This window comes from Sminthopsis crassicaudata, chromosome 5 (genome assembly GCF_048593235.1).
Source record: "Sminthopsis crassicaudata isolate SCR6 chromosome 5, ASM4859323v1, whole genome shotgun sequence".
NCBI lineage: Eukaryota > Metazoa > Chordata > Mammalia > Dasyuromorphia > Dasyuridae > Sminthopsis > Sminthopsis crassicaudata.
In genome coordinates, this window is record NC_133621.1 from 314100288 (window position 1) to 314122217 (window position 21930).

At 48.1% G+C, this 21930-nt stretch overlaps 1 protein-coding gene across 1 annotated transcript in view; it reads left to right on the forward strand.

Moving 5' to 3' along the window:
* The first annotated feature begins 347 nt into the window (after positions 1–347).
* ATXN10 (ataxin 10) overlaps positions 348–21930 on the forward strand; it is a 67370-nt gene continuing 45787 nt past the window's right edge. Inside the window, exons 1-3 of the mRNA XM_074272164.1 lie at positions 348–759; positions 12310–12501; positions 13979–14061. Of these exons, the coding sequence (XP_074128265.1) occupies positions 443–759; positions 12310–12501; positions 13979–14061 (592 nt within the window). The 5' untranslated portion in view covers positions 348–442. The remainder of the gene's footprint in view (positions 760–12309; positions 12502–13978; positions 14062–21930) is intronic.

Consider the following 21930-nt stretch of genomic DNA (forward strand, 5'->3'; position numbering starts at 1 on the left):
AGGGGGGAGGGAGAACAGAGTCCGGCACCTCCGCGGCCCCCCCAGCATGTGGCCGGCCCTCGGCCGCTTCCCGCGGGAGCTGCAGGTGCCTGAGCCGGCCTGGGGACCGCCCAGCGCACGCGGCCCGGGCTACCGGCCGCCCGACCTTCCCTAGAGCCGTCCCAGCTTCCTGGGAGGGGCCCAGCCACAGGCGAGGCACAGGCCGAGAGGGGGCGGGGCTGAGAATCTTTAGCGTCCTTCAGGGGGCGGGACTCCAGAAGCTCAAGACAGCGGATTCGGCGCTCAGGCCGTTGGGGCGGGGTCCGAACTCCGGGCCCGTGCAAGGGGCGAGGACGAGGGAGCAGATTGGCTGGCGCTCGCGAGACTGAAGAGGCGGGGCGGGAGAGGAGGCCGCCGAGGATTGGCGGCGGAGACGTTGAGGGTGGGATTCAAACGTGGGAGGATGCGGCGTGGGAAGAAGAGCGAGATGCTTGATTGGGGGAAAGTTCGTCGGGGCGGGACCAGAGCCGCCCAGGAGGCGGGCCCTAAGTCGGAAACGTGCAGCGGATTGGAGGGAAGGCCCTTAAGGGGCGGTTCCCTGAGCACAGGGACCGCCCTTCCGCGAAAGATGGCGGCACCCAGAGAGATGTCGGGCCGAACGGGGTTCAGCTCCGGGCGGGTGCAGGAGTCGCTGGCGGTGCTGGAAACCGACGACGAGCCGGAAAAGCAGTTGGAACGGCTGCACGAGATCATGGAACTGCTCCGCGAACAGCAGCACCGGTAACGGAGGGTCCGACGGGAGGGGAAACGGTGTCAGGGGGCTACAGGGAGGGGGAGGGGGACGGGGCTTGGAGCCTGGAACCGGCGACCTGCCCGGGGCTCTTAACGCTCTGACCTTCCCTGTTCTAAGCTCCCTCCCGGCTCTGACATCCCCTGTTCTAGGCTCCCTCCCATCTCTGACACCCCCTGTTCTAAGCTCTTTTCCAGCTCTGACATCCCCTGTTCTAAGCTCCCTCCCACCTCTGACATCCCCTGTTCTAAGCTCCCTCCCAGCTCTGACACCCCCTGTTCTAGGCTCCTTCCCATCTCTGACATCCCCTGTTCTAAGCTCCCTCCCACCTCTGACACTTCCTGTTCTAAGCTCCCTCCCGGCTCTGACATCCCCTGTTCTAGGCTCCCTCCCAGCTCTGACATCCCCTGTTCTAATCTCCCTCCCAGCCCTGACACCCCCTGTTCTAAGCTCCCTCCCACCTCTGACATCCCCTGTTCCAGGCTCCCTCCCAGCTCTGGCATCCCCTGTTCTAAGCTTCTCAGCAGCCAACATTTCTTGGCCGACTGGAATGAAATCAAGATGATTTGGGCTGCTGGCATTTGTTACTCATTTGTTGTTGCCATTAATTGCCCCTCTAGAATTCTTGGTCCTGGGTGGCTCCCAGCCCCGTGGCTGGCTCTGGGTCCTGCTTTCCCCTTTTCCCGGGCATGGGCCTGCATACGGTGCCTTGGGAGCCTCAGTTTCTCCTTTTCCCAAGCACATCCCCCCCACCCCCTTTGCCCTCCTGAGTGCCGTGCTTTGCTCAGCGGAGGGGTCCAGGCTGCCATCTCCTTGAGCCCATCCTGGCGCCTTCTCTGCTCTCACCAGGGGCACCATCATTTTTGCCTTGGCGCAGGGAGGTGACCGGAGGGGCTCACCAGGAGATGGGCTGGGGCCCTCCACCCAGGGGATGGCAGGTGTGTGCTGCTGCACAGGAGATCTTCCCCTCCCTCCCCTCCGGACTTTGTCTCCAGCTCCCCGCCTTGACCCCTGACCTGTCAGGTGACATGCCCCCGGAGCTGGGCTCGAACACTGAGCAGGGAGGGACGCAAGCTGTGCTGTGTCACCACTGTGCCACACGCTTCTGCTTGACTGTCATTTCCCAATTGAAGGTTGACTTCGTTTTGACAGGCATGGCTGATTCTGTTGTTCTCTCTGTTATTTCATCAATCATTTTATCAGCTTGCTCAGATTTGGTCAAATTTTTGTTCAGATTTTTAATCTCCAAAGACTCGAATTCCGCCATAAGAGGCCTGGGATTAAACTGAACCCAGACAGGTTTCTCTGGCTACTCTAGTGGCATCCCCCGCCCATGGGCTTGCACTGGCCCGCGGAGCTGTGAACAGGGCAGCGCCTGCCTCCAAGGGCCTGGCAGCCCTCCGGGAACAAACCTTCAAGCACCTACCCGAAGTTCTTTCGAGGTGCCTTGGAGAGGGGGTGAAGGCTCGGTGCTGGCCGGGGCGCGAGGGTGGGGCCGCAGAGAGCTCCAGGGATGCTGGAAGTGGATGCAGAGGGGAGGTGCTTTCTGGGAATGTGAGAGGCGCAAAGGTGGTGAGTGGGAGAGTGTGTGAAAGCAGAGCCAGCGGGTCACCAAATAAGCATGAGAAAAGCAGCCCACGGCCTCCGAGGCAGCCGTTGCAGCATGACGTAGGTGTGAGGGAGATTTTGGACGGGTGGATGGATAGATGATGGAAGGATGGGTGGAAGGCTATGTGATGGAGCAGATGATGGAAGGCTGGATGATGGGTGGAAGGATAGATGGATAGGTGGATGGAGGGATAGAGAATGAAAGGCTGGATGCACAGATGACGTGGAAGGATGGATAGAGAGGTGATGGATGGATGGAAGAATGGCTACATGAAGGCTGGGCACTGCTCTGCCCCAGACTTGTCTCTGTATTTCACCCAGGACTCAGCCAGAACCGCTGTCGTGCCTGTGGTGTGGGACACTTTAGAAGGCAGCTGTGGTGGGCCTGGCCGCCTTCCCTTCTCTGGGCCGATGGTTGCTGTCCCTCAGCGGCTCCTCTGAAGGCCCCTGGTGCGGCTCTCAGGACAGGCCCCAGCGGGGTGGATGTGGGAGGGTGCTGGGAGGGGAGGGTCCCGGGGGGAAGGAAGAGAGCACTTGGTTGTGGAATGGCAGCCGTGGGCGGCCTGTGCCGGGAGTGTGAGTGAAGGGGGGTGGCTGGCCAGGACGGAGCCGGAAGAAATGGCAGCGAGGTCGGGGGAGGCCGGGGAGGTTGTGCCCCGGGGAACGTCAGCTCTTCTGATGGGCTGGGCCTCCCTGCCCTTGTCCATTGTCCTGTGGGGTCAAGGCACCTTGGCACTCTGATTGCTGAGTATCTTCTTTTCCCAGCCCCTGAGGCTGAATTTGAGAGCTCCGTATTCCCAGGCCCCCCAGAGACCTGCACGGGGCTCTCTGCAGGCCCTTTTCTAAGCTCTCTGGCTGTTTGGCCTCTTGGGCCGGTGTGCCATTGAGACTTGGTCCTCAGCAGAGGCTGGGGGGATCAGAGCGGATACCAGTGGGGGATAGGTAGGGGCCGCGGGAAGCTGCCCACTGTGGGCTTTGGAGGCAGAGACTCGTCTTGTGTCAGTGCCTGGGAAGGAATTGATGGGTCCCCTGGATGTGACAGCGTGACGTGACGTGTTGGTAGCATGTGACTGCTGATAGTGAGACTGACACAGCATGTGACATGTTGGTACTGCGTGACATGTTGTAGCATGACCGACTGTTGTAGTGTATGGCGTGTTGGTAGCATGGGGTGTGTTATAGCGTGATGTGACATGTAGCGTGACGTGGCGTGTTGTAGCGTGACGTTAGAGATTAGCCCTCTGGCCCTGCCCCTTGTTGGACAGGTCAGGACCCCGAGCCGGTGAGGGGGCGAGGGCGAACAGAGCAGAGCTGCGATTCAGAGCCAGGTCTCCTGACGCCAAGTGCCCTGTGCTTTGCTTTTTTCCTTTTGCTAAATTGAGAAGTTTGTACCTTGAAAAGGTCTGTGGTTTGTTGAATCATTGTGACTGCTTCCACCACTTATAGCCCCTGCGTTGCCTCATGGGGTGCCTGGAGCCAGAATCCCTCCTCCCCTTGACTGACCTCCCGACAGCGTACGTGTCCCAGGAGTCTGAGGCCGACCTTTCGGCGGCAGAATCCCAGAGTTTGGGGGCCTGGAGGGAGCGGGAGGATCTCAGAGCTTTTCTCAGGTGGGACAGACGTAGCTCAGAGATGGGACCGGGGATCAGGGGCAAGAGCGTGAAGGCCTTTGGCCTGCGTTCTGTGGGAAGGCCAGCAGGTAGCCGCGCACCCCCGGCAGTAGGCCCCGCGGAGCTAGAGTAGCCTGAGCAGTCAGAGAGCTGCAAATGAATGCATAATGCTTTCTTCCCTTTGGTCTTTGCAGGAGGGTTTTCTTAAAAACCAGAACAAAGCCCAGGGCACATTATCTACTCCCTCTCCCCTCAACCCTCTCTGAATCCTTGACTTCTGCTCCTTGGGCTAGAGGCCATTCCCAGGGAGGCGCTTCCTGCCCCACGAGACGGGCCCCTGCTCAGCCCCTTCCTTCCTCGCCTCCTGGAGCAGCCGTGGCCGGGCCCAAGGCTGGGGCTCTGTCCCCATTAGTGTGTTTGTGACACCGGCACATTGAGATGAGTGCTGGGTCCCCAGGAGGAGATGCATCATGTTAAATTCGGTTCTTCACCATCGAGAGCCAGTGTGAGGGCGTAGGTCAGTAAACATTAAGTGTGGTTCCAGGTTCAGACAAAGGCGGGAACATGGCAGCTTAGCTTATACCAATAACTGCAGCTCTGGGAAGTGGGCAGTATTGGGCCAGGAGCCTAGGGGCTTCCCCTCCCACCCTGCCCCCTCCCCAGCCTCAGGCTGTGGCCTCAGCTTTCCCTTCCCTTTAAAGAAGGCCGCTTTCAGCCCCGGTCCCTCTGGACGTGGGCCCTAGGAAGCTCACTTCATGCTAACTCGGTGGAAAGACCTAGCTAGACTATTTAACCTAAACATAGGCTCTTAGGACTCGGTTAAACCTCCGTCAGGTGGAGGCCTTTGGGGACTGGCTTTAGTGAATCCATATGGACTCCTAGGACCTTGGGCCTCGTGGTGACTCACACCCCCGGGGCTGCTGAGTGACCGGAGCGGGCCGCTGGAGGTCAGGGAGGAGGCATGAAACCACTATTGAAGGAACCGTGCTGACAGCTGCCCCCCCCCAGCTCCCGTAACCTGTTTGTTTTGAGCTCATGGCTTGAGCTGTTTCCTGTCTGTTTTATTCATCCAACATAATTGAGTGTGGTGGGCTAGTAAGGGGTGGCTCCCACTGACCACTGTTTTCTATATTTCGCAGTTGACTCAGAACCCCTTAGCAAATGGTTCCATGTGCTCCTCCAAGCTGTGGCCTTGGGAAAAATAAAGACAATTGCCCTGAGACTATGAAAATGCCTTCTTTTTATAGTGGGATTTAATTGGTGTGCTGGCAGCTGAGTCACAGGGCTGTTCAGATGGCCCGGAAAGTGCTTCATGCTGTGCCCCCAAAGGGCAGGCTTCTGCCGGACCCCTAGTCACCCAAACGCCTTCTCCACCTTGAGGATTTGAGACAAAATATTTACGCAAGGAATTAGGCGCCGGAGTCCTCCCTTTTGGATTTGGAAATCTTAGCTGTACTACGTAACTTGTCCTGTGGGACGGCCTGGGGTGTCACCTCCCTTAGCCCTTGATTCCTTCTCTGTCTTCTTCACTTTTAAGGTCTTGGTAGAAAGTGACTGCTGGGACGGACGATTACTAAGGCGGCCTCTGTGTCCGACGTCTTTTGGGCGATGGCTAGGTTCGGCATTAGCAGAAAGAGAGTGAGTGTTCTCTCTCCAAGGAGCTCAGTGAACTTTTTCAAAAAAGTTGTTTTTTTTTTCAATCAGCAGAAATCTGACTTTGCCGTCTCCTGTCCCCACTTCAACTAAGAAGGAAAAAACCCAAATCCTTGTCGCAGATGTGTGATCAAGCAACATAAATGGATTCATTGGCCATATCCCAAAGAGAGTAGGCCCTGTTCTCCACCCCAAGCCAGGCCTTAGTCTGTCTGTCAGGTGGGAAGTGCACGTCATCCCAAGTCCTTGGGGATCCTGACTGATCCTTGAATTCCTCAGAGGTCCCAACTCTTTCAGAATTGCTTGTTTTTACAATTTCTGTGCTCATTATATAAATGTTCCACTTCTGATCTCTTCACCTTGCATCTGTTCCTACAAACCTTTGCAGATTTTTATTCTGAAACCATCCCTGTGCTCATTTCAGCATAATACTATCCCATCACATTTAGATATCCAAAATGTGTTGATTTCCCTATATTGGAATATAAGCAGTTTGTCCTTGTTTAGTTCCTTGTGATTGTTTGTTCCCGTTTGCTTCCTTATGTTTCTGTTCACTCCTCTGTTAGTAGTTCAGAGTTTCTTTGTAGCCCTGGCCTTTTCGGCAGCAGTGCTTGGCAGATCTCTGTTTCATTCAAGGTCTGTTTTTCCCCTGTGGGATTATCCTCAGTTTTGTTCCGTCAACGTGTGTTCTCTGATTTTGGAACATCACTGTCCAAGCTCGCTTTTCCTTTAGGGTGGTGGCTCCTGAGTGTGGCTCCTCGGCACTTGAATTCTTTCTGGCTCCTTGTATTTTTATTTTGCTCCAGCTTGCCTTTGAGCTAGATTCTTGTTCAGCTCACAGACCAGGCATGGCACCTCAAGCTGAAAGCTCCCTCCCCAGCTTTCCCGGAACATGTGATCCAGCACTGAGGAGTGAGTGGCGGAGCGGCCGGCTGGCACCTGGCCTCTCTGGGCCAAACTGGCCTTTCCCCTTTTGAAGTTGATGTTAGGGTGATAGGTGATCTAGCTATGGCCCATCAGGACCATTTCTCTGTGTTTGTGCTGGGCCCACTGGCCTGGCCAAGGTGATCCTGGTATATCCTCTGTTAATAGTGACTTAATTTCCTAGCCTTTCATTTAAGTGACCTGCCAGGGAGCTTTCACTCTAGCCGGGGTGACAAGTTACAGACTCCTCTCTCTTCTGATGATGCTTTCTCTAGCCTGTGATTTTTACTAGAGAGGTTGCCTTCAGCTACAGTAACACAGGAGAATTGGAATATGTATTAGGCCTTGAGACACACAGAAAGGAGGAGAGAGTGGGTTTCCTGGGGTAGGGACTGGGACACTGTGAGCCAAGGAAAGTCACTTAACTTCTGCATCTCACTTCTCTCATTTATAAAATGTAACCTGTTAGGATTACCTTGTGAGAACTCAGGTTGTCTGGACAGTGACAAGGTGAGAATTCAGATTGACTTGACAGTTCTCTGGCTCAGACCTTTGGTTTGGGCCTTTAAAGGGAGTTTACACCTTAGGAATTCTAGGAGGAGCAAGTTCATTGGTTGGAGTAATTCTTCCCAGAAGCCCTTGCATTATCCCATGCCCATTCTTAGGGAGGATAAAAGAAGGGCAGCATTGGGTCTGAGAGAATTGACTCTGGGATAAAGTCTTGACGCCAGGCTGAAAGAAGACCAGTCTGATTTGAGAAAGGACAAGAGTTGGAGGAGATTCAGAGCTCCCAAGAAACCTGCGCACAGAGGAAAAGATTTTACAGATCTCCTCCCAGAGAAGGATTATAATTGAGCAGACGACCAGACCCTCACAATTCAAGAATATTACAAATTGGCGTCGACACGTGGGGCAAGGACTTTTCCTAATCCTGAGAAGGACTTATTCTGGGCCCTTCAGAGGAGCTAGACTGGACCATTGCAGTAATCTAACATCATCCATCGACTTCCCTCCCCACAGGTGGGTCTGGGGTGAGACTCAAATAGGCTCCGAGATGTCAAGCCTTTTGTGAGTCTTAAAAAGCTCAGTGTCAGTGGAGTTGCTCTAATTTGTGGTGGGGAAGTCAGAGCACTGACACCTGAGTTCACATCTAGCCTTGTCACCCACTGGATGATACTGGGCAAATCATTTAACCCTGTTTGCCTCAGTTTCCTCATCTGTAAAATGAGCTGGAGAAGGAAATGGCAAATTATTCAAGAAAATCTACTACTTCCTTCATTTAAATTTAATTAAATTTTAATTTTTTTTCTGGCTATACATCTACATTCATTTTAAAAAACCGGATTTCTATTTGAATCATGTTGAAAGAGAAAAATCAGAACAAAAGAGAAAAACCACAGGAGGAAAAAAAAAGAAAAAGAAAAAAGAAGTGAACATAGCATGTGCTGATTTACATTCAGTCTCCATAGTTCTCATTCTGGATGCGGGGGGCGTTTTCTGTCCAAAGACACGTGGGATGACTTTGGGTCACAGAACCAGTGAGTGGAAGCCGCCGCTTCCTACTTGAGCATCGCACAGTCTTGCTGGGGTTGTGTACGATGGATTCCTGGTTCTGCTGGTTTCGTTCGGCCTCGGTCCGTGGAAGTCTTTCCAGGCCTTTCTAAAAGCAGCTCACTCCTTATTTCTTGTGACCACGACTTCTTCGGCCGTTCCCCAGTGGATGGGCATCGACTTGTTTTCCGATTCTTAGCTACCACAAAGAGAGCTGCTATAGGCGTTTTGGCACACGGGGGTCCTTGTCCCTCCTTGAAGGTTTCCTTGGGATAGAGGCCCAGGAATGGCACTGCTGGGGCAAAGCAGAGGTCCGGTGGGGTAACCCTTTGGGCATAGCAGAACTTCAGTCTTGCATTGCCAGCTCTCTGTTGGGCATCTCTACTCAGATTTATCATAGACACCTCCAATTTAAACTTAGTCTCTTTGCCCTAAACTATCTCTTCCTCCTAACTTTCTAGCCCCACCATCTTTTTGTCACCCAGGCTTGCCATCTCCCCACTCTTCTTGACCCTCTGCTGCCCCCCTGAACCAAATTAACATTGTTTGTGACCCCCTTTTCTCCACTGACACTGCCCCCAGTTAGTCCTTGTCATCTCCCTTCTGGCACCTTGTCAGCACTTAATTAATGCTGGTTAATTGACTGACTGTTCATGCTGGTTGACCAACAGAATGACCATTGAAGGGGAGGTGTCCCAGGGTGGGTGTACCAATGTCTCTGGACAAGGAGGGTGGGAGGAGCTGCTAGAGTAGAAGGAGCTTTGTGCGGGCCCAGGGGGTTCAGCATAACTGATCCTTTTGGAGAGTGAGCAGAGGATGATGAGAGGGAAGTCTGGCCCAGGTCTGGAGAAAAGAACCCAAGTGGAGGGCTGACAGTGGGGAACTTTGGGCCTGGTGGTTCCTGAGAAGATTGTGGGAGTTCCCCGTGCCAGGCGGGCTAGGATGGAAGGTTGTTCTTTTCTCAATAATGGGAGCTGTGTCCCTGCGAGCCCCTTCTGCCCCTGGAGAGCTAAATCTAAGGCATTGGGGTGCATCTCAGCACTTGGAAGGGCCTGGACTGAGTGAGTGACCAGCCTTCAGAATCCCCCCTTCAGCCCCCCGTAATTCTCTGTGAGTGGCAATCCCAGGAGCCTTAGAGCTGTCTGTTCTCGTCTTCCATTTTAGCCCAGCCGGGCCTGCCTAGATTAAAACCCCAGATCTGTTCAAACTTGACGGAAAGGAAATTCTACCTTTTGTATGATTCAAAGGATTTTTTGTTCTGCACTGGTGCCTCATTTGTGCCTTGTCTGCAGGGTATACATTCCTTCCCTATCTGATAGGAGCCTCCGGAGGCTGTTCTTGAGTGTCTTTGCAAGCACTTGTGGCCCCTGGGATCCCAGGAGCTCAGTGTCTCTCTCTCTGTCGGCGTGGGGGGGCTCCTCCCCCGAAGGGCTGACCACCCGCATCCTTCTTGGGAAAATGAGGGCGAGCCTGGTCACGGCCCCTTGCCGAGGTGCCTTCCCAGGAGGGCCGGTTTCACTGAGGTCGGCCCTGGCTTGGGAACATCAGGAAGTACTGGGGCCCTTTTGGCCAGATGGCATCTTTTCAAATCTGTGAAAAATTGAGGAGGAAGGGAAAGTGCGTGAGGTGAACTGTCGGGGCGGGGGGCGGCTTTTAGAGTGTCTGCACCTCCCGTTAGTGTCGGAGTAGCTAGGTGGCGGTAATGGTTAGAGCTGTGGACTCAAGGCAGGGGGGCCAGCGGGCCCCTCGTCTGTGAAATGGGGGATACTTAGCTCACAGAATGATTATAAAGACTGATCTAAGATCATATAACACAACATAATATAGAAGTAAAATATAGTATAGTCCATAACTTGTTAAAATATAATAGTGTGATAAAATAGTGGCATTTAATAAAATTGAGTATAGTGGATAACAGTATAATATACAATATAATGTAGCGCAACACTGTGTAATATGGTATCTTTTGGTATATAGCATAATACACAATATAGTATAATATCAATATATAATATACATACTATACTATATATACACAACACGACATATTATAGTACCATATAATATAATATGTTATAATAGTGTAGTATAGTGTATTATAGCATAGTTTAATGTAATAGATAGTATTGGTATAAATATCATACGGTACAATGTGTACATATATATAACATAATATAATATAGAAGTATATATAGTATAGTACATGTAACTTACTAAAATATAATAGTATAGCATAATAAAACAGTACAACATAATATACTATATTATATTTATATATATTTATATACATATATTTATATATGGTATAGTATATTTACTTAGTAATAATATATCATTTATATTATATATCAATATACAATGATATGTTATATATAATATATATTATATAAATAAAGTAATAAATTAAAATAATAATAAAATAAGAGTCATTTAGTAAAATCTCCTATAGAGTATAGTGTAATGCAACCCTTGTAATATGGTATACGGTATAATATCAATATATAATATATATACTATGTTATATATGTGCATAACACAATGTAGTATAGTACCATATAATATCAGATAACAGTGTCATATAGCCTAGTTTAATATGCTATATAGTATCGGTAGAAGATTAATATAGTTTGTATATACATAGTATAATGTGATAAAAGATAATATAATATAATATAGAAGCGTAATACAGTGTAGTGTATAATTTGTTCAAAAAGAATAGTGTAGCACAATGCAACATAACAATAGTATGATATAGTGTACTATTTAATAAAATGTAATAAAGTATAACAAACATACAGTATAGTAGATAATGCAGTTTACTATATAATAAAATATAATGTAACATAATAGAATATAGTACAGAGCATCATATGTGATATAGCATAGCATAATATGTAATATGCTGTATAGAATGTGATATAAACAATGTAGTGTAATACTCTAGCAATAGAAGAGTGCCACGTGCTATATGGTATTAGTGTAGGCAGTGGTCCTCAAACTCTTTAACTAGGGGGCCCGTTCCCCGTCCCTCAGACGGTGGGAGGCCGGACTAGAGTAAAAACAAAAGCTCACCCTCTCGGCCCATTTGCCATAACCCGGCGGGCCCATAAACGTCCTCAGTGGGCCGCAGCTGGCCCGTGGGCCATGGTTTGAGAACGAATAGCATAGTGTGTTGTGTAACATGATACAAAACTGTAGTAGAGTATAATATAGTCCATACTACAATACGTTATGATAGAACGTACCATTATGTAGTATACTCTGTAGTGTAACATAGCTACATTATAATGCAGCCTCCTCTAGTGAAATAGAGCAGAGTGCAATATAGTCCGCAAGTGTGTATACACAGTCAGAGACAGGGGGACATTTCGTCGTTTGTTGCCCTCCACTACTCATGTTTTCCCTTGACAAGGGGTTCCTTTTTTGCCTTTCCCCTCTCCCCTTCCCAGAGAACAATTACAAAAACTAAAGCTCTTGAGCCCGCCGGCTGAGGAGAATCCTCCGCCAGGCACCCCCCCACACACTCCGCCCCCCCCTCCCCCGAGCCCCCGCCCCTGGGTCTGGGCTCCTGCTCAGTCACATGAAGGCTGAGAAACCCATGATCCTCCGAGGACTGAGGATGTATTGGTCTTAAATCAGACTGTGATTGGGTTCCAGGAGAACATCACCCAGAGCAAGTAGCGTGAGGGAGCTAGAGCGGGCAGGGCCCCGCGGATGAGAAAGGGAGGCCCAGAGTGGGTTCCCCACCGCACACTCAGACTACTTCTGCTGCGCGTGGCATCCGGAGAGCTGGTGGTCTTGGGGTGACAGTGTTTGGGAGGGAGGGACTCCCCAGTGAGGATGCTCTCTTCCCACAGGTGGCGTAGTCTCTGGCTCTCCTCAGCCATGTCGGTCAGACTCGGGACCTGCCCCACGTCTTCTTGGCGCAGGCCGCCCCTTGCTGCCTCTCCCAGACACTGAGGTTTTTGTGTGTTGACACTCTGTAGGATTGTGTTTCTCCCCTCCTGAGTGGCCTTTGGCCCCTTGGTCCGGGGGGCCGCTGAGATGTGGCGACAGCAGCTTCTGGTCTGGGGACCCTGCCTGGCTTCCCCCTTCAGGCTTCCTGGTGTGGATTCAGGAGGCTGACTTGGGTTGTGGTGACCCCCCCCAGCTGTTTTGGGAAGCCCCCCGTTTACGGCTGTTCTCTTGTTTCAGAGAAACTGCGCCTGAGCGTGTCTTCCAGAGCATCAGGCAAATCCTGATAAAATCCTCCCGCCAGGTGCATCTGGCCTGCTGGGACGAGGGCCTCCGGGGACCTCTGGAGCCCCAGCTGCAGCTCCTGGCCGAGTGCTTCCGCTGCCTGAGGAACGCCTGTGTGCAGTGCCCCGGGAACCAGAGCACGATCAGGTAGAGTGCCCGCGGTGGCATGGGCACGGGGCCTGCCCGGGGGCGGGGGAAGCCTGTCCTTGGGCCTTCAAGAGCGACTCATCCACTGTGTGCTCTGATCCTCAAAGCTAGGGGACGGACTGATCGTGGCCTCGGGGCCAGGAATCTGCTCGGAAGGAATTCTGGGGAGGGCAGGATGGTGGGCGGCTTGGGTGGCAGCTCCCCGAGACAGGGCCCGTATGATTGGCCCTTCGTCTGTCGGGACCCAGCCTGCTTTGTAGTGGCGACACAGCTCTGGGGAGATGAGGCTCCTGCCTGATGCATGCCCCCGGACCTGGCAGCCCCTCGGGGGCAAGAGCTCCTATCCCACAGCCAGGAATGCCAGGATTGTCATTCCCCAGAGTGGGCCACGTGGCCAGGCTGGGGGGCTGTTTTTCCATTTCAAATTGTTTTCATCCTTGGACCTGTTGGGTACCACCTTGGCGCCCCCGCCCGGCCTTCCCCTCGGCCTCATGGGGAGTGGTGGGAATCAGGAGGTTGCCGCTGTACCTTCTTTGCTTGTTCCTCTTCTGGTGCCTCCTCGGTGCAGTCCAAGTGATTAGCCACAGCGCCCATTTTGATCTGAGAGCTTTGATGACCTCCTCGTGCCTTAGTCCTCCTGGCCGCTTGTTTTCTGGGGCTCTCCCAGCTGGCTCCCGGGGTGTGGCCAGCTCCTGGATTGTCTGCTTCCCCTCGTCCCCTCTTGAGGCTAGATTATAGGCTGCATGGACTCTGGCCCTCGGAGAAGAGGTCCTGTGGCTCACTGGGCTTTGTGGGCATTGTGCTGCGGGGGGCTGGGAGGCCAGGCTAGCTCTTGGGAGCTTGGCGTGACCTGGATCTTCGCCCACAGCCCAGAGCCCCAGCTGCAAGGCCTGGACCTGGGCCTGTGAGAATGGGGCAATTCCAAGAGCTCTTCCTCCCACCCATCTCTGAAGCTGGGATTTGGGCCCCGTCCTGGTGGGGTGGTGGGTGACGACTCCCTCTGGGATCTTTGAGAACCTCTGGGGATGGCCCTTGGGGGTTAGGGTTGGCCCAGGCCGGGGATGCAGGATGCGCTCTGGGCCACAGGGAGGCAAGAGGTCTTGGCCTGAGTTCCAAGAGCTAAGTTTTATTTTAATGTTTCAGTAAGATGGGTTTCCTCGGCAATCCCATGTGCTTTATTTTATGCATTTAAAGCCATGTTTCCAAAAGGGGCTCCTCCATGGGCTTAGGTGCTCACAGGGGCCACGGAGAGCCATCTGTCCCTTTGTGGGGGAGAATGTGCATTTCCGGGGTGGACAGCGAGGATCCCCACTGCCGACACAAAGGGCCCACCCGGGGTTCTGTCCCCAGGAGCAGGGGGAGTGCCCTTCTCCCCCCAGTCATTGGAAGGACAGCTGTGAAGGGAGCCGGGGTGGCCATGGGACACCTGAATCAGGAAAGTGCTCAGTTTGACCTTTTTCTGTGAAAATCTTCACAGGAACCTGAACTTGATCGGCAGCACGGTGGAGCTGATTCATTTATTTCAGAAGCTGGACATGGAGCAGGAGTCCCATTTGACGGGTAAGTTGCAGTCCTTCCTCAGGCCCCTCCTCTCCCATGGTCCCTCATCACTCCAGGCCCCTTCGGCCCTGCTCTTTTTCTCGAGGAGCAGGACCTCAGACTGCTGGGAGTGGTTCACTGGACAAGACCCCCGGGGACTGGGTGACACTGGCGCCCTTGGGTCTGCTGGACTATGGCCTTCCAGAGGTGTGGGGGATGGAGATTCTGGGCCTGCCCCCAGCGCAGGGCCTGGCTCCCTCCATGACACTGAGCCCCCTGTCCAACCCTCCCCATCTGTCCACATGATGGGCTGCTTGTGGCAGATCTCCAGGGGACTACAGGCCCCCCCAGCAGTGATGCCATGACTGGGGGCTCCTCAGGGTGCCTTGTTCACTGATGGCGGGGCATGTTCCCTGGCTGGTTCTGGACTTGTGGGGGTAATGTCCTTCACATAGGAGAAGCTTGTTTGCAGACAGGGGGCTTCTCCTTGAAAGACTGGAGCGCCACAGCCCTGAGCACAAGAAGCTAACTTTGGAGGTGTCCAGTGCCTTCCTCGTGCGGTTGGGGGGGGTCTGGGAAGCCACGGGGAGGAGGAGCCTATCCTTGTCCCAGTTTGGGGTGAGGGGGTCCTTCTTCCATCCGGCCTTGGGCCCTGGACAGCCTCAGCTTGCTGGGCCAGTGCACCGCCTCTCTCTCCCGGATCAACCCCTGCTGGCCTGGCTGTCCAGGGGGACGCCCCAGCCACGGGCACAAGTCCTAGTCCTGTGTCCTGTTCGAGAGGCCGGGCCTCCGTGTGTGCTTGAGGAGGTCTGGGCTGTGGCTTCAAAGGCCCATCTGTTTGAGGTCAGCCAGAGCCCCGGGGGCTCAGCAGTGGGGGGTGCAGGAGAGCCCTGGAGAGGGGGCAGGGGTCATCTCTCCTGGTATCCCTGGCAGGAGCCCACGGGCTGTGGTTGGGACTAGCAGTTTTCTGGTTTAATGACGGATTACTAAATACAGTGACCCCAAAGGAAATGCTGTACCAAACGCCGTGATTAAATGGCGATTATGGCAGTGAGGGGTCAGTAAATGAAACCCAGACGCCTGGGCTGCCGGCGACTCTTGGCCCTTTCTCTGAGTGGGCCGTTGGGGTACTGGGGGGAGGGCCTCAGGCCCAGACCCGGCTCAGGGCAGGCAGGGAGTGCATGGCGCAGCGGCTCCCAGCACAAGGCCGAGGTCCTTCCCCTGGCATCCATGAACTTGCTTTAATAAACAAAGGAGAAGGACGTCCTGTGCATCGAACACCACGGCCATAGACGAGGGGAGGAGGGATGGCTCTGCTCCACGCCTCCATGGGCCTGCTCAGGAGCAGAAGTGGTCTGGGGCCTGCATGCTGAGCCCCAGCCTTGGCCACCCGCAGCTCATGGCCTTGCTCCACAGTCATCAGAAGTGGGTGTCCAGTTCCAGGCCACATGCATTCATTAAGCACCAACTGCACACAAGGTCCCGAGGTATATGTTCCTGCCCTCAGGGAGGTTCCAGAATGAGATTGGGAATATGCTGAACTGAGAACTGCTCTGGGACCAGAGGCTTCATCGGAACCTCTGCCTCTGCTTTGGGACAAGCCTCCTCCCCTCTCAGGGCCTTGCACTCAGCTGGGACTCGGCCCACCCCCTCAGAGGTTGCCCCTGGCACCAATCCCTGAGCCCCCTGTGGGAGCTTTATCTCACCTTGCCCAGCTGGTGGGAGCACCGCTGCTGGCATCTCTAATCCTGCGATAGAGCAGTGGGGAGCAGTGGGACTTGGTATCCCCATGTTTCTTCCAAACTGCCACTGAATTAGACCATTGGCTGATCTCCACCCGAAGCTCTGGGCTAGGAAGACAGGAACAAAAATGAAATGTCTTTTCTCGTAAACCTGAAGAGCCCAGAGGTACACACAAGGAAGCAAACTCAGAAACCATGAAAAGTGGCCTTGGGGCCTGGCCAGTTGTAGCTTGCTTTCCAGGTAGCCTGGATCCGCCACAGCTCCACCGACCTTGTACTGGTGCTTGTTTCCCACATTCCCTCTGGCATTGGCCATTTTCCCTTTTTTGTTAGTTGGCCCTGATGGATGTGAGGGAGAATCTCAGTGTTGTTTTAATCTGTACTTTTCTAGTTACTAGTGTTTTGTGGAACTCTTTTACATTGAAATTTTTCTTCTGAAAATTGCCTACTGATAGCCTTTGACCATTTATCTTTTGGGCAGTGATTCTCAGTCTTATAAGTTTAAATCTGAACCTTATGTCTTTGAGATGAGATATTTATTGGAGAATTTACTGCATTTAATTTCCCCTTGTTCTATTCTAATTTTAGGTGCATTGATTTCATTTGTGCAAAACAGTTTTAATTTTATGTAACCGAATTGTCTATTTTATCATATGTGATCTCCCTGTCCTTCATTCATGACCTCTTACTGTCTTGATAGATTAGAGAGATAATTTCATCCCAGCTTCTCTAGTTGTTTATGGTGCCATCTAATATGTCAAGTCAGATACCCATTTGGAGTTTGTCTCAGTGGATAGTGTGAGTTGTTGTTCTGGATGTGGTTTTCTTCTAGGCCATTTTCCAGTTTTCCCAACAGTTTCTTTGTCTTTTTTTGTAACATCCTAAGAGTTGGAGTTTTTAGGTTTGCCAAAAACCAGGCTAATGGGCTCATGTGTATTATATGCCTAATCCATTCCTTTCTGTCTTTTGTCTAGGACCAAATGTGTATTTTGAGATTTTGAGTATTATGAGATTACTAGGGGCCCTTCCTTCCCCTGCCTGTTTTTTCCCTCGATAATCTTGACCTTTCATTCCTCTAGCTGAATTTTGTTATTTTTTTTTCTAATCCTATAAAGTCATCCTTTGATATTTCCATTGGTATGGGACTTAATAAGCAACTTAATTAGGCTATACTGTCAGTATTATATTGGTTCAGCCTACCCATGGACCAATTAACATTTTAAAAATTATTTGTCTTTATTTGTAGTTATATTCATATAGTTTCTCTGTGTTTCTTGGCCAATAGACTCCCATGTATTTTATGTATTTTGTAGTTATTTGAAATGAAATTTCTTTTTTGATGTCTTTCTATTGGGTTTTGTCAGTAATATTCAGAAATGCTGATGATTTATGTGGGTTTATTTAATATCCTACAACTTTGCTGAAGTTTTTATTTCATTTTTAGTTGAGGGGGAGGATTGTGGGGAAATGGAGGAGTAGGTCAGGAAATTCCAAGCGCTCAGATTTCCCCCACAAACAAAACAAAATTTGTTCACCTCAGGGGGAACATAGACCATGAAAAACAAATAAAACTGGGGCAGAACTGGGGTCCTTGGGAACAACGGAAGAAAGACTTCAGGAAGATGCTTTAAGGGAGTGTGAAGTGTAAATACCTCTAGCCTCGTTCCTCAGAAACAGACATTGGGAACCTTGGGGCCAGCTTTAGCTCACAACCTCAGCCTGGATTACAGGCCTCTTGGCCAGTTTGGGGAGTTAGGAGTCTGAGCTTGGAAGACTGAAGGGTCCTTGGCTGATTAAGAATGCCAGACCCAGTTATGGTGCACAGATATGGCCCTGGGAAGGACCCAGCATGGGGGGTGCAGAGGCAATAAGGCAGGGCTGCTGCTGGCTGTGGGCACTTACATGAGGGTGGAGTTCTAGGCCAGAGAGAACTGAAGAGATGCCAGAAGCAATACCTCCAATCCTCCATCCCAGGACTAGAGAAGGTCATTTAAAACAAATAAAAAACAAAATGAACTGGCAAAGGAGAAAGAACCCAACCATAGAAACCTAAGATGGGAATAGGAAAGGCATCTTCAGAGGAAGACACTGAAGTAAAAAAAAAAGCCTCTCCTACCCCAAAGTCTTGTTAAATGGCTACCTGCTTAGAATTTATAAAGGAACTAAAAAAAAAAGACTTTAAAAATCAAATGAGAGAGTTGAGGAAAAACTAAAAAACAATAAAATCCTTACCTAAAAAAAGAACCATCCAGAAAACCAAGAATATGAAAAGTCAACCAATTAGAAAAGGAGAGCTGGAGTCTTAAAGAAGAAAATAATTATTTGAAAATTAGATTTAGGCAAGGAGAAACCAGTGAAACTATAAGAGACCAAGAAATAACAAAATAAACTAGAAAGAATGAAAAAATAGAAAAGAATGTGAATTATAAGAAAAACAATATATCTAGAGAATTAATGAAGAGAAAACATCAGAATAATCAGACTACCTGAAAGCTATGACCAAGAAAAGAAGCTGGACACAATAATATGAGAAATAACAACAACAACAACAAAAAAAATTGGCCTGAAGTGATAGAACAAGAGAGGAAAGTAGAAATAGGAAAAATCCACTAGTCACCAGTTCAAAGAGATATTACAAAGAAAATATATAGGGACATTATTGCTAAATTTCAAAACCCCAGATCAAAGAGAAAATTGTACAATAAACAAAGAAACAAAATATGCTGGGGCTACAGTAAGAATTGTACAAGATCTATCAGCAGCTACAACAAAAGACTGTAGGTCCTGCAATATTATGTATCATCAGTCAAAAGAGCTAGGCCTGAGGCCAAAAGTATCCATAGCGTAATATTGAATGAAAAAAAAAAAAAGGACATTAAATGAATTTACAGATTTTAAGAATTTTGTCTCAACCAAACCTGGACTCAATAGAAAATTTAACATATAAGAGTCAACATCAAAAGCTAATTTCAAGGGACTCAATAACAATAATAACAAAAGAAAAATTGGGGCAGAGGGTTGTATAATCTCACTCTAAAAAGCAAAACTATTTAGGAAAAGGTAAAATTATTAAATATGTTATATGAATGGGAAGAACTGACACAGAGGCATTAGATAGGGGAGGAAGGCTGGTAGTTCTGAAAGCCTACGTACATCAGAAATGGGATAAATAGGGAACTACACACACACACACACACACACACACACACACACACACACATCATGAAGAGTATAGCAACCTCCAAAATCTATAAAGTAATAAGGGGGAATGGATAAGGATAAGGTAGGATATAGAAGGATGTATAAATTCACAGCATTAGGAAAAGGTGTACTGATTGATGGGAGTGAAAAGAGTAGAGTGGGAGAAGATAAGGGAAGGATACATGGATGGGAAGAGATTAAGTAATAGCAAGGCAAGTTAAGGAGTAGAATTAAAATAGATTAGTTATAGGAAATAAGAGATATATACAAATCCAGTAACAAGGATCAGGAGTAAAATTTATTAGGAAAAAAAAGGGACTGGTAATTATTGATCTCAAAGTCACACTTAAAGATTGAGTCAAGAAAGAAATGTATATTATATATTGGCCATGTTAATATTATTTAAAGGTTTATCTTTGTATAAATGCATGTAATTGTAGGGATGCATGTGGATGCATACATATGGGTATAGAGATATATACACACACATACACACACATATATATTCATATACATGCATACATATATACATGGACGTGTGTGTGTGTGTGTGTGTGTGTGTGTGCAGACACAGATATATCATTGCTTAACTGCAGTCTGCTTAGGGAAGGTGAAAGGGGCAATGAAAAGGGAAAATAGATTTAAGTAAAAAGTGAATAGCAGAGAACAAAAGAATAATCTACAAGGAAGATGGACAGTCATGAATATCATGTCTTTTACTATTATATATGTTTTCTTGAAATAGAAATGTACTGTTACAGACTTTGAACCTTTCCTTATGTTCTGTTGGGCCTATAAGTGTTTTTTGTTTTTTCTTCCTCTGTCTTTTTCTGTTTATTTTTTTTTTCTCATTTTGTATTTAGTTTTAAATAAATAAAAAACATTTTTAGTTGACTCTTATTTGTGAAAAATGATAATTCTGTTTCCTCTTATGATTGTTCTCTCAATTTCTTTTCCTTGTCTTGTTAGCATTTCTAATACCATATCTTGTGTAATAATAGTGAATAGAATAGATGTACAATACACAATAGTATATGATTTTAGTAATCTTGTGTTTGATAAATGTAAAGATTTAAGCTTTTAGCATAAGAATTTATTGTTTGATTAAATATTGTTAGGAAAACTGGAAATTGGGTACAGACCAATATCTAAACCATTTGCCAAAATAAAGTTAAAATGATAGATGATAGATAAAAGGAGACATCATAAGTAAATTAGAAAAACATGGTACATTACCTATCAGACTTATGAATAGGAAAAGAATTTATGAATAAATGAGAGAGGGTATTTTGAAATCTAAAATGGATAATTTTGATTACATTAAATTAAAAGGATTTTGTATAAATAAAACAATATAGCCAAGGTTAGAAGGAAAGTAGAAAATTTTGGGGAAAATTTATAAACAATTTCTCAGATAAAGGCCTTATTATCAATTATATAGAGGGTTGTCACATTTATGAGTCATTTCCCAATTGATAAAATGTCAAAGCATATGAATAAACAGTTTTTGGAGGAGGAAGTCAGCAATATGTACGATCATATGAAAAAATGCTCTCAATCATTATTGATGCAAATCAAAACAACTTATCCAACCATTTTTGAGAGCTACCTGGAATTATGCCCAAAGAGTTATGAAATTCTTAAAATCTGTAAGTTCACTGAATGTCCTTTTCCCCCCATGACTTTGATCTAGCAATGCCATTAGTGGGTAATAATAAAAAAAAAAAAAAAAAAAAAAAAGGAAATTAAAAGATAACTTCCTAAAGTAGTATCTGGTTTTGGGGGAGTGGGGTAGCTATTTTGATTTTCTCAAAGGAAGAAAAAACTTCAAATTATCAGAATTAAAAATAAAAATTGGGTGAAAATAAGATGGTCTTTATAAAAATAGATTTTTAATTTTTTTCCTCTCTTTTTTTCCTTTTTTTAAATTAATTTTTATAATTATAACATTTTCTTCGACAATACATATGCATAGGTAATTTTTTTTTTTTTTTACATTATCCCTTGTACTCCCTTCTGTTCCAAATTTTTCCCCTCCTTCCCTCCACCCCTTCCCCCAGATGGCAGCATTCCCATACATATTAAATATCTTATAGTATATCCTAGGTACAATATATATGTGCAGAACCGAATTTTGTTGTTGTTTTTGTTGCAAAAGAAGGATTGTATTCGGAAGGTAAAAATAATCTGGGAAGAAAAACAAAACAAAACAAAAAAACAATGCTCACAGTTGACACTCATTTCCCAGTGTTCCTTTTCTGGGTGTAGCTGATTCTGTCCATCATTGATCAATTGGGATTGGATTAGCTCTTCTCTATGTTGAAGATATCCACTTCCATCAGAATACATCCTCATACAGTATCATTGTTGAAGTGTATAATGATCCCCTAGTTCTGCTCGTTTCACTCAGCATCAGTTGATGTAAGTCTCTCCAAGCCTCTCTGTATTCCTCCTGTTGGTCATTTCTTAGAGAACAGATTTTTAATTTTTTGAAACACATGCAAAGATAATTTTCAACATTCACTTTTGCAAAACCTTGTGTTCCAAATTTTTCTCCCTCCTTTCCCATTTCTCCTCTCCATAGGCAACAATTAATCCAATTTATGTTAAACATGTGCAATGTTTTAAACATATTTCTATATTTGTCATCCTGGGCAAAAGGGAAAAAAATACAAGAAAGGGAAAAAAAAAACAAGTAAACAAACAATAGCAAAGGTGAAAATACTATGCTGTGATCCACATTCAGTAGCCACAGTCTCTCTGGGTGCAGATGGCTCTCTCCATTGTTGAACAGAGCCCTTTCTATCAGAATTGATGATCGTATAGTCTTGTTGCCACGTATAATGATGCCCTGGTTCTGCTCATCTCACTCAGCATCAGTTCCTGTCAGTCTCTCCAGGCCTTTCTGAAATCATCCTGTTGGTCATTTCTTACAGAACAATAATAT